At 34.8% G+C, this 13,607-nt stretch overlaps 1 protein-coding gene across 19 annotated transcripts in view; it reads right to left on the reverse strand.

Moving 5' to 3' along the window:
* MIER1 (MIER1 transcriptional regulator) overlaps nt 1-13,607 on the reverse strand; it is a gene marked incomplete at its 5' end in the record, with an annotated part of 55,452 nt that overhangs the window by 22,502 nt on the left and 19,343 nt on the right. For all 19 annotated transcript variants that reach the window (XR_014252417.1, XM_082420196.1, XM_082420193.1 and 16 more), the window contains 3 exons: nt 3,288-3,352; nt 5,031-5,163; nt 5,822-5,980. Coding sequence is in view for 18 of the 19 variants with exons in the window: in XM_082420196.1 (XP_082276322.1) it covers nt 3,288-3,352; nt 5,031-5,163; nt 5,822-5,980 (357 nt within the window). The remainder of the gene's footprint in view (nt 1-3,287; nt 3,353-5,030; nt 5,164-5,821; nt 5,981-13,607) is intronic.

Consider the following 13,607-nt stretch of genomic DNA (forward strand, 5'->3'; position numbering starts at 1 on the left):
CATTTTCTAGATTTACCTTCTTGGGTTAACTGTTCTGGTTTCTGTCATAAAACACAGTCACAACCAATTAACCATCTCAGGGGAGTACTGTGAGGATGCATGAATTAATGATAGATAAGACCTTGGATATGACTGGATGAAAATATTAGTAATAATAATGGGGTGAAATGGATACAAACTTTACTTCAAAATATGGAGGAAAAGAAATAAAAATGAATTCTTATAATTCAATTATAAGATAACTCTGAAAAGCAGAAAGTCAAGTTAAAGTATTTTCAGAGCATCCCACTCTAAGCCACGGTCTCTGAATCAGCAGCATCAGCATCACCAAATGCAAATACTCAGGTCTTACACCAGACCTACTGAACCAGAAACTATGAGGATGGGATTCGGCAATTGTAAGTGTTTTAACAAGCTGTCCAGGTGATTCTGACACACACTGAAGTCTGAGAACCAGAGCTTTCAGGTAAAGGAAATAACGAAAGGGTTTGTATAAAGCTCAGTAGAGGCCAAACGAATGAAACTCCAAACCCACTGGACAGGTAATTAGTGCCTAACTTTCATTAAAACAATACAAGATGAAATTGTAACTTCTCCCAAATGTAATTAAATCTTATTTTAGGAAATCTGGCAATCAATCTATATAGTCAAAACACAGATTAGGGGAAACTGGCTGTTCAGAAAGACAATTAGAAATCACCACTGATGAGATTTTACAAGACATAGGGACCAAGATTAATTACATGGGCCCTCTTTTGTCTGTGGCTAAATGTTAATAATACAGTTACTACATTTTCAGAATGAAGACTTATGCAGGAAAGGTACAAAATCATGGTCTAGTAAGTTTAAATAACTCTTGGGATTTGAAAAGTTTCTCTCTCCTGTTATTGTTTCCCACTTTCGTTAGAATTTCATTTTATCTAGTACAACTTCAAAGACATGTTCTGTGTAATAAATTTATTGCTGCACCTGTACAGGAAAACCAGTTAGTTTTCTAAAAATACCACATTCACATTTTCTCTACTCATATATAGGAATTTTCTTTATGTCTTTCACTATAAAAAAGATTACTCTATTGTCACTTCTTGTGGCTCTTTTAACTTTACTCACCTATGCCTATCAGAGAATAAATAGTCAAGTTATCAACCCTGGCTAGGGCGCTTCTAAAATATAGATGTCTGGATCCATTCCAGACCAATTAAACTAGAATCTCTGGATGAAAGCCATGGTAATCAGTATTTAAAAGTTCTTTAAGTGATTCTAACATGAAGCCAGGGTTGATAACTTCTCGACTGGTATAAAGATAAGACACTTCCTTTTTCCTATTGAGTTCAGATAACTTCTTTTCACCTAATTTATTCTGCAGGGAACGGAAGGAAAACAGCCGTTTAGGAGCATTATGTACCAGGTATCTTATGCAAAATTTTCATTAAATCCTCACCAACTTAGACAAGGCTGAATTTGTCATTCCCATATTGTATTTGAGGAGATGAAACTCAACAAAATTAATTTCCTCAGGAACACACTACTAGTAAATTCTGAGCTATAATTTGAACTCAGGTTTGATTTCAAAGCTGTTTCCCCTCTACCCTAGTTTCTATAAAAATTCAATTTCATCTTACAAGCCTTAGAAGATGAATCTCTGAATCCTGACACTTTTTTACAGATCTCACTAAAATAAGACAATCTGGATTTACTGTGGCCTACTTTATTACATATTTTTCCTGAGGAAGGGACTAATACTCCCTAGCAGTAAAGGCTTCATCTCCCCCATGTTCTCCCGCCTGAGTTTTTTTATTGCTTCATTAAAAAAAAAAAAAAAAAATTCAAGGCTTAATCAAATACTCTCTTGGGAAACTCCAGATACAAAATCAATTTATATTGGAGAAAAGATAGATAAACTTGAATGTGTGGTAGAAAATAACAGTTTAAGATGACTCCCAAGGTTTCTAGCTTTTTTTCATCTTAATTTCTGCATGATGTAGGAATCAGAAAAAACTGGATTGAAGAACACTTGCTCAAATAGGTCACACAAATAGTAACTTCTGTGATCCTTTTTTCTGTCTTCAGTCCCATCATTCATTCATTACTCACTCAAGTTAATTAACACATCCGGCACTGGGATAATCTTTCCTTACCACTCCAACCCACACTAATGTCTCTCTCTTCTAAACGTCTCTTTGGAAACCCATAAATAGATCAATTCTGGCTGAAGCCCAGAATCCTTGGGTAGCGCAGTCCAAGTTCATTTGAATACTTCATTCTTCCCAACTGAAACTCTAAATATAGAGATTTTCCCTTATTTTAATCCACAAGGAGGTTAGCTCTTTTTAAGTCTGCCCCAGGCATCCCAAACCAGACAACTTTAAACAAACTAAACAAACAAAACACAGGGAAGCCTCCAAAGTATTAACTAACTAAGTAAACAATCATGACTCAAAAAGTGCAGAAAGGCCACTCAATTTGATATTTTCGGCTATTCTGCTTCCAAATAAATGACTGCTTATGCCCTAAATTAAAAATCAGACCTATGAAAAAGAACACTAAAAAACCTCAATGGAGATTTTAAGAGAAATATCAGGTCACCTATCTCAACAAGAATGAGATCATCTGTTCTATATAAATGATTTGCCCTGATCAATGCTATATAGCATTTTGATAAATCTTCCTAATAAGTCAACTACTTTGCAACAGCTTAAAATTCTTCAATTTAACCATGTGATTAACTACACAATGTTATAAAATTTTATATTTAAAGACTACGTCAATATATTATCTTTAGACTCATTTTAGAAATTAATTATGGATAGTTATACCAAAGTCCAAATCTGTCTCTTCACACAATATACTCTGAGTTGTAAATATCGACATTAATATGGGATGGAAAAACTTGTAATCTAACTTATTAAACAAAATTTACTTAACAAATACCAAAGCTTCCACAACTGCTTTCTCAAGTATAAAAAAAAAGAAAAATCACATGTGATACTTTTTATAGTGTAGCTAACAAAAGTGTAATTTGTAGTAGTTCAGAAATTTGGATTTCTAATCTTGCTTTGAGTACTGGCTTGCTCAACAAAGTCCAATTTTTTCTATACCATTATTTTATTTATAAAAAGGTAAATATTTTTCTCACCTGGATGTATTAAGGGAAAGTCTGAACATTCATATGTCACAGAAAGACTTACTTCAATTTTATCAATATTTATACTTAGTAAAAGAATAATTACACTTGGCTTTTTCAATATTTATTTATCTAAGTTTTGGGAAAATATGGCTCTAACTACCTTTTTCCAGTCTTCTGATGGTATATAATCTTCATCTTCTTCAGATTCTTCTTCTATTTCACTATCTAGAATAAGTAAGACAATAGTACTATAAAATGATTGCTTATCCTATCCATTCTTATATCTACCATCAAATATTTAAATATGCCAAAAGGTATTTGCAGAGGTAGGTCAAGATATTTTTAATCAAATAATACCCTGTCAGTTAAAACAAAAAAAAATAAAACTCATAAACCTTCTAGGACAATCTTCTTAGACAACTGTATTTTCATAAAATGATTTCCTACAAAAAATTTTAAGAAAAAATCTGATTCAGAGTCAAGATAATCTGTTTCTAAGCCTAATTCTCCTTCCAACAGCTTGGTGACAGAATAAATTATATGATCTCAGTTTCTTCCCTTATAAAATAAGAATTGGGGCAAAACAGTGGTTTCTGAACAGTGCTCCTTAAAGCACTGACAACTCTGTAGCACCACTTTGGGGGGAGCGCATGAAGAGAGGGTATGTATGTCTTCCCAACTTCTGTTTCATTCAGAGCAGGCAAGCTGCTATTTGTTTACATTTTGGACTAAGAATGTATTTACATAAAGGGGTGGGAAATCTGAAAACCATGAGACTGTCAGCATCTTCTCAACTCTAAAATGGCACACAAAATTCAAGAGGGTAACACTGCATGCAGAAATTAATTCTTCCTATGGAAAAGCTAAGATAGGCAGTATATGTGTAGCTTCAATGCATACATCATAACTAAAATACCAGATTTTAATTATGAAGTATTATTTCAAGAGGCAGTCACTTAGTATCCCACTTTTAAGCAAACTTTGGCAATGGATCTGCTCCTGGTTTAACTAAGGGAAAAATACCCCATTTCCCCCAAACAATTATCTCAGTAACTAATCTCTCTGTGCATTGATATACTTTTCAGTTGGACCATATCTGTGATCAAAGTTCACAATAAAATTATTATTAGCGGCCCTACATTCACTTCTAAACAAACTGTGTAACAGAAGTCACTCATACAAAGAAGTAGCCATGTTTAATCAGTTATTACTTTACCACATTTCATGAGAGGTTATTGTTCTTCAACTATTTTCCTTTTTAAAGTATAGAAATTTAGACCACATATTTAAACTAATAACACTAATGGTTAACTTTTTCTTATCTTACTTCCAGAGTAAGGATTCCTGCTTAGAATGAAACATTACGGAGCAGATGAAACATGCAAATATTCAAGATACATATATTAAATGTTGTCTTGACTACTGGTCATCTCTGACTAGATCATAACTGTAGAAAAACTCGAGTTCTTTGTGTAACATATTCCTACCTCAAGAGTCAACCACTTTTTGGACTTGGGAGCCACTGATTAGAGAAAGCAATGCTTATGAATATATCAAGGCTGAGAGGCAAAGAAAGCAGAAAATGGAAAACTGAGGAAAAGACTAGGAGAAATAAAAAAGATGACCATGAAACAAACTAAATTTAAAGAACAGTCAAAGGGGAAAGAAAGGAACACACTCAGAATCGGGCATCACAGTGACACAGTAATTACTGTAGTATATTCATGGACAAGAGGGCCCCCGTAATGCTAAACTAAGAATCTAGAACAAAATCCCATTACTGATGAGCAAGATTTCAAAATCAATGAATTCAAACAGAGTAGTGAAAAAAACCACTAAAATTTTAGGTCATATATTAAGCAGTAAAAATCATATCCAAAAAATAGTAACTAATAACACTTACTTGTATCAAAATATTTACATCGACGTGGACGGATTATTTCCTGGGCATCTTGAGAAGCAACAGATTGTGATGGATCATCATTGGAAGACTGAGTTTCGTCCTCTTGACCTGAGGAATCTTTTGTATTCTCTTCCTGTGGAATAATAAATTAAATCTCTAAGATAAAAAGAAGATTGCTGCAGATGAAAGGTCATAGTATTCCAAATACAACTGGAAGGCTAAAATAAATATACTAAATGGTGTCTTGGGCTGGATCCTGGAACAGGAAAAAGAACATCAGTGGAAAATCTTGTGAAATCTGAACTGTCTATAGTTTAATTAATAGTATGGTACCACTGTTGATTTCTTAGTTTTAATAAATAGACCATGGTTACATAGATGCTAACATTAGGGGTAGTTGAGTGAAGAATATACAGAAACTCTGTACTATCTTTGAGCCTCTTCTGTAAAGCTAAAATTATTTCAAAACAAAATAAAAGTGAATACGGAACTGCCAATTAGCCTTTATTACTTAAAAAAAAATAGCATTTTTTAAAAAGTTCTTACAAGTTTATTTAGACTAGGCATTGATAAGAAATCTGGAATGACACAGAGAAAACTATTACTTCTCTGGAGTAGATTACAGGGGACTTCCAATTTGTATTACGCATATCTATATATTAACTTTTAACATTTAAATGTATTACTTTTAAAGTCAGAGTAAAAACAGATGACAAAAATAAGCAGTCAAAATGAATGTATTAATAAACTTTAACTTCAAGAGGAATAAAAATATATGTGTATAACCTTACTTTATTTTCCCCACTACAGCCACTGTTATCATCATTATCAGCATCTTCATCGTCTTCACCTTCTTCTTCTTCCTCCTCCTCCTCATCTTCTTCAGGTAGTCGAATAGTACTATCATAACCATAAAGGCTGAGAAGTTCATGAATTGGCATGTCGCCTTCCTAAATAGAACAAAATAAAAAGTTAATTTCTGAATAGGTGATATTTCATATTCCTATAATTCACAAATCTGTTGAGTATACTCTTAGAACTGTTATGAAGAATTCTCAAATCATAAAAGGTAAAACTGAATATAATTCTGAAACCTAAGAAAATCCTAGGCTTTTACTATTCTTTTCTGCATCAATTCAGTGAATGTTCACCAATGTTCAGTTAACACTACGTATGGATGCTCACACTTAGGAAGCGTGCCATACATAATTTGGGAGTGGGGAAATAGAATAATCAGAAAATAGACTGTAAACTAAGTTAACAAACCCAGAAAGGGGGATGAAATTCATAGCCCAGCCCAAATAAATTAAAACAGCAATGACATACATGAATGATACTGGATTACATTAGCTATATATTCTTTTCTAGGTTTATGCATAATTGTGTATAAAATCCTTTCATGGAATCCTTACTATCCATCTTACAAAACTGTTGTATTATCTCCATTTCATAGATGAGGAAATTGAGGCTGGCAGATTAAGCAATTTCTCCAAAAACCACACAAGTTACAAGTAATGAAGCCAGATTTCAAGTCTAATTACAAAAGCCCGTACTCTTATCATATACCAGGCTGCCTCAGCCAGGGACCTGGACCTTCCCCAACCATCACAAAAAACATACCCTCCTGAAGGTGAAATGAAGAAATATCCGTATGTAATGAAATGAAATCCGCTTTCTACAGAAGGTACTCACTCTAATCAATAATCAAGCATTATAAAGTATCAGGGAAACATGACAGAATTGATTACAAAAAGGAAATTTTACACACACGCACACATACACACTCTGAAGAAAAATTTAACTGAGTCAGTCAGTTTAGAACCTAGAAAAAGGATAATCATGAAACAAGACTTTTGTATTTCTCCAGCAGTCTTGTAGCCTCATTCATGGATAGAAATAAGTCTAGCCCGTGTGTTAAATACACTGTTACAGTGGGCATTAATACATCAAACTGGACGATATAACCTGGTGACACTAAATACTTAGATCATACAGTTAACTCCCATCACTCAGAATTCGTGTGTAAAAAAGCAACTAATGATTATAATTTGAAAAAATTTTCTTATAGAAATAGGAAGAAAATACTGTTTAACACTTCTATTTCATACTGTAAATGGATATTCTAGTTATAAATCAGTCTGTGAATCTGTTTCTGAAACAGAAATCAATGACAAGCTGGCATACTTAATTGACATCTCGTATTGTGATTCTCAAAGTGCAATAACACAGACAGTGCTTGAAGTGTTCAAGGATCTAGTCCCTGCAGATACCTGGTCCAGTACCAAGCAGCTGGTACAGGAGACAGAAATTTGGGAATTAGGAGTCAGGATTTAAGAAAACAGAACTTCAAAATCAAGAAAGAAATAAAATGAGAAAAAGATATAGAAAAGGTGGGTTATATAAACAATCATAACATATAGCTGCCATAAAGTGTCTTCTATATGCCAGGCATTTGTGATAAGTGCTCTGATTCCACTATCTTATTCTCTTTTCTTAACAAAAGCAGAGTGAGAATATTACACTACCTTATTTGATCTTTAAAAGTACCAGATGACAGTGCTACCTTTATATATGTAAATAAGAAAACCAAGCAGAGAGAAACATTATGCACTGACAGAGACTTTACTATAATACCTAGACCTCCTAATCCCAGCTCATACTTTCCATAAACTTCTGCACCACAAATCAGAGGCAGGTTTAACAACTGAAGTCACTTCTATGACCAAGCCACTGAAGTCACTATTATGAATAAGGGCCAAACCAGGAAAAACACTTTAGCGTAGGTTTGCAACTAACATTTACATGGACCTTGAGAATTCATAAACAGCTTGTTTCATAATATTTATTTCATCTTTAAGACTACCTTAATATGCTACTACTACCTCTAAGTTTTACAACTGAGTTAACTGATACTTTGAGAGATCACAAAAAAGAAGTATGATTACCAATCAAATAAATGTCTTCAAGTTCTCTACCTTTGGTCTGTCTTATTCAAGGGCAAGAGAATCACCTTGAGAACTTATTTAAATAGACTGCTGAACCCCACCCCAAAGTTTCTGATCTAGTAAGGCTGAAGTGGGGCCTGAGTATCTGCATTTTTAAAGTACCAGGTGATATTGATGCTGCTGGTATGAGACCACCTGGAGAACCACTTATCTCACAGTTCTAGGATAAGATAACTGCAAATCAGCCTTTCCAGTGGGAGGTAATAAAGTGCGATCATTATCTTTAATAAAGCTTATCACTAACAGCTGACAGATAGCTAAGTTATGTGTCAAAAGGGTGATACACCAACTGCATGAAAAGATTTTTTTTTTTTTTAACCATTCTCAGGTAAGTGGAATATCTGACTTCCATGGTGAGGTCAAGATTTTTCCCTCTTGGATACATATCTGAAAAGTGTGACTTGCTTTATAAAAATTCATTTCTCAAAGAAAAATTTAGCAACACCCCCAATATTGATTGACTAAGCAGAGAACAGAGTAGAGTCAGAAGCGGCTGATCATAGTGCATTTGGAAGAGAAGTGCTTGAATCTGAAAAACAGTAACAGAACTGGCAGAGAGAGAAGTCAGAGGAAATGACAACTGCGCAAGCGTAGAAACAAACAATGAATAAGCAGGTTATCCTGATTAGAATAGAGGGTATCTGTAGTAACCAAAAAAAGTTAGGGCTGGTATTTTTACCTACTTTCTCTAGTTTTACTTAGTTTCTAAAGGGATCTGTTATACTCTACTTTTGATTCATTTGAGAGTAGCTGCTGAACAGTGATCGACCCTATGGAACAGCTTAGGGAAAATTATGCACATGACAAAATATTCAAGATGGACTTAGGCAGGGAGAAATTTAGTTTGCTAAGTTGGAATCCACTGTTATTCATATGAGTATAATCAGAACCTAAACCAAATTAGTGGTTGTGGTACAGAAAAAACTCGAGACCCTGAAGAAGGAATCAACGGAGTTAACCATGGGTTAAGAATGATCAAGAGGTCCTTGTGACACTGAATCTCTGGTTCCAGACATTACTTGGACCCAGATACATATTCGTATGACACCGAAAAAATAATAAAAACAATAAAGTTCTAAAAAAGTTCTAACAAACTTCTAAAAAGTTTATTTTCAGTCAAAGTTGGTTTTAGGTGGGTTTGATCATGTGTAAACAAAATATCCTTGCCTATTCCATCAAGAAAATTCCTAATATTGAAAACAAAGACTATATAGTGGTATTATGCTTTTCTTTGGAATTGACTTTTAATTTCTGTTGCCCTATATCAAGTTAGTAAGCAACAATCATGACCCACATAGTATGAAAAATATCTTACTTGATCTAAGGTATAAAGTGATGCCCTTACAGCAAACACTGGGCTACAACTACAATAAAACCTCAAATTAACTTTGCTGAGGCATCTCCAGTTTTAAATTCAAGTATCGTATCTTGTTGTCTGCTACCCAATCCTTTCTTTCTACTTCTACACGCATCTTTTTCCAGAAGTGTTCTTTCCTCCATTCCAAGCATGTATTTTGATTGAAAGCTTACCTCCTGGACCTCACAGTATCTAACCCAATTAGAATCACTGTATTCCCTGGCCATGCATTTGGAATGGGCACATGACCCAAGTTGGACCATAATTTGTTTACAGAATTTTATCAATAGCAGCTAAAGAATATAGGCTATATCTCAAGCAATAAATCTAGGAGCCTGAAAACTGACAACATATGAAGAAAATTGGTCTGAAAAAGGACACCACTATGTAAAAAAGCAGAAACAGAAAATATGTTCTGGTGGCACTTGAGTCCGTGAGGTCTAGATATCTCCCTGCCCTTAATGAAATTAACACGAGCCTTACAACTAAATCTTCATTTTGCCTAAGCTAGTTCAAGATGGATTCCTGTTATTTGTACCCAAATATTTGATATAGAAAATAATGCTGGGCTTCCCTGGCGGCGCAGTGGTTAAGAATCCGCCTGCCAATGCAGGCGACATGGGTTCGAGCCCTGGTCTGGGAAGATCCCACATGCCGCGGAGCAACTAAGCCCGTGCGCCACAGTTACTGAGCCTGCGCTCTAGAGCCCACGCTGAGCCTGCGTGCTACAACTACTGAAGTCCGTGCGCCTAGAGCCCATGCTCTACAACAAGAGAAGCCACCGTGATGAGAGGGCCGTGAACCACAACGAAGAGTAGCCCCCACTCGCCGCAACTAGAGAAAGCCCGCACACAGCAATGAAGACCCAATGCAGCGAAAAATAAATAAATAAATAATTTTTTAAAAAAAACTCAAAAAAAAAAAAAAAGTAATGCTATCCCGTAAAGCAAATGTTCTTTGCTATTTCCTTCTGAAAAAAGACTAAAAGATGAATAAAATGTGGCTGACAGTACATTATACTAGGGCCCATCAGTCACCTGTTCCAGAGACTTTCTCATTAGCTTATATTGTCAAAGTCTATGTTCTACCAGGTACTAAGGGGCTTTCCCCAAATTGAAACATCACAATAAAGTGTCAGAGTGTTTTGTTCCCATTCATACAAGGGTTGAGAAATGGAAGGAGCAGAGTGAAAGAAAATTATGAGTCAAGTACAGTGGTTCTCCACCGTTCGTTCGGGTGTTACAGATTTCTTTGAGAATTTTATGAATAACTATTAAGATTTATTGAGTGATTATCATGTACCAGACACTGTGCTCAATGTTTTACATATATCATCCTTGTAATAACACTGAAGCTTAATAATGTTAAGTAACTAGTCCAAAGTTACACTCTGAGTAAGTAGTACAGTCTGACTCACTGCTTTACAGTGCCCTTACATACATATGCATATACACTCCCTTCCTCAAAACCTGATCCTAGGTTAAGTGTACATCATTCTGATGGAGAGTGAAATAAGATGTGCTGGGTTGATAGACTATAAGAAGTAAGGGAAAGTAAGGAAAGAAGCTGAAGGAAACTTGGACATAGAAGACATATAAGAAGGAAAATGGACATAGTACAAAATGAATAAAAATCAGCCATGTGGACTATACCTACATATTGTGCTTTAAAAAAATAAGTTGTCTAAGCACTGTAACAAAAAGAGGGACAATCATGTCTATATAAGCTCACCAGAGACTAGCTGGAGGTGGAAAGAATATAGACTTTTTCAAAGACAAACATTATATCTGAAATTAAATCTGTCCTTAAACTTCAAAACAATAGGGTAACGTTACCAAGCACCAACAGCAGTATTGTAAGGTTGGAGTGGTATCCGTCTCCTAGCTGCACAGGAGGTGGCTCCCTCCCCCTCACACCAGGGGATCAGTCATTTACCAATGACTGCACGTGGTACCAGGTGTTGGCCGTTGAAGGGCCATTTGGTGGATGGACGTAGTACTCTTTCTATACCTATTGTGACTTACCAGTAAATACTTATTAAGTTGGGGGAAAGAACGAAAGAGACTGATTTTCAGCCAGGAAGGCTTAAGAGACCACATCCAGATTGGACAAGAGTGCTGGTTCCTAAGGTAACCAACCTCTTGGGGCTGGGGCTTAACTACAAAATAAACTATGAAGAGATGAAGGCAGTGAACTCTTCTTTATAATCCCCATGCTGGAGTTTCTTTTTTTTATATGTATAATTCATGTGGTGTGTACACTTAAAAAAAACCTCAATCTCTCACATTTTAATCTTTATTCTCTAGCTCTGGAGAGTCACTGGGTGAAATGTGTCTAGCACTTTAAAGTGTTAATTATTAACACTGTTATAATGTGATTTTTCAAAAATATAAATACATAAAGATATAGCTGATCCTGATCCCTCTTCCCCCAAATAGACTGCTACTGTTCAAAGTGAGACCATGGGTTTTCAGAGTGCATTTGAAAAACACGAGTTAAACCTGCATATTGCCATTCCCAGAAAACCAAAGTTTACTATGGGAATGATTCTGACACTTCTAAGATCACTGATAAATTCTAACCTGTACATCTAATTCTCTTAAAACATTCAAATGCTAAACTTACCTAAAATATTTTATATTGATAAGATTCATGCATACAAACATAACAATACACATAAAAGCTAGTTTACACTGAAATTTTAGAATTCACATTGAATGAACTTAAAACTACAGGTTATTGCAGTTACTGATAACTCCTGAACGAATCAACTGTCAAAATTTTGCCCCAATTACATCAAAGGTCCATTTCATGCAACCAAAGTGCCAGGCATAAACTACCTTACCAATTCCTGACACAACTATGATGTTTCACTTCTATAGAAGCAAATTAGTAATCAATGACAAAATCTTGCTCACCTTTTTAATAAGAACAAAAACCAGTTTGGTTTGGACCTGAAGAGTTTACAACTATAGGAAATCCAATACATTGGCCCTGTAGCTCAGCTCTAGGCTACAGATGAAAGCACTGGTGATTATGTGCTACTTACACCTAAGCCTTAATTACTCTGGGAAAAGTTATAAGTATTCTCTGAGAAGGTTTAAGACTGTCTGGTTGAAAAGAATGTAAAAGATTGGTTCCCTTGTCTTTCTCTCCCTTTGTATATTTTAATTACTTTTTCCTAAAAAAGGGTGATTTGAAAGCAAATTTTGGGGGGTTTTAAGGGACTGGGGAAGGAGGTAGAATAAAGGAGAAAATAGGAAAAGATCATAACACGACCAAAATTTTAGTGAAGCCCATTAGTAATTTTGTAGTAATTAAATATAGTAGCCCATTTTCTGAAATAAAACAATAATCATTCCACTTCATAACCTATTTTGACCTGTACTTGATTATCTCTTCTTGAGTAATTACTTACTCAATTACTTGAGTAACACAAAATGTGAAAAAATGGAAAATATACGATTTTCTTCCTTTACTTTTTATCCCATGGATGGGTTATTCAGAAAAAAGAAAATAAATCTAAAGTGGTAAGTTTCTGTGAAATACAGGCAAATAATTGAAAATAATTGCATTTCCGCTTCATGAATATATGAAGCCACTGTGATTGATTGTTAAATCAATTGTTTCCTCTGATGTTCACCTAGGTTCTGAATCATCCAAGCAAATTATCCCAGTTTTTTGAATGGCTTTCCAGCCTCTCCTAAAGAATAGTTCTGACTCCAGATTCCTTGTGTTCTTTTTAACTCATCCTTGAAAAGCTTTTATAACAGCTCTACACCATTACCACTAAGATCAATTCTGTTGTCTGGCTTAATAAAATATTGAATTGCTTAGGTATTATGGATTAAGCCAGTTTTAATCACTAAATGATTCAAAATGGGATCACCTGACAAGATCTGACTTAATAAGACTACTTTTCCAGCTCTTTAACTGTACACTTTAAAAAGTTCTAAACTAAAATTCTGAAACATATAATCTTTACTACTGTAAAAGTATAAGAATTCATTTTTCAATGACATTATGTACTCCAAATGCTTAAAGGCTGGCATATGTCTTATTTCTTATGTTCTTTTTGTCATGGAGTACAGCAGATTGTATATATAATACCTTTCAATGATAGCATACCAAACTGATTTATTCATTCATTCAAAAACTCTGAGTGACCACTCTTGCTAGGTGCCATGAAATACACTGGTGAATAAAACAGACTAT

This window comes from Balaenoptera physalus (genome assembly GCF_965194825.1).
Source record: "Balaenoptera physalus genome assembly, chromosome: 1".
Taxonomy (NCBI): domain Eukaryota; kingdom Metazoa; phylum Chordata; class Mammalia; order Artiodactyla; family Balaenopteridae; genus Balaenoptera; species Balaenoptera physalus.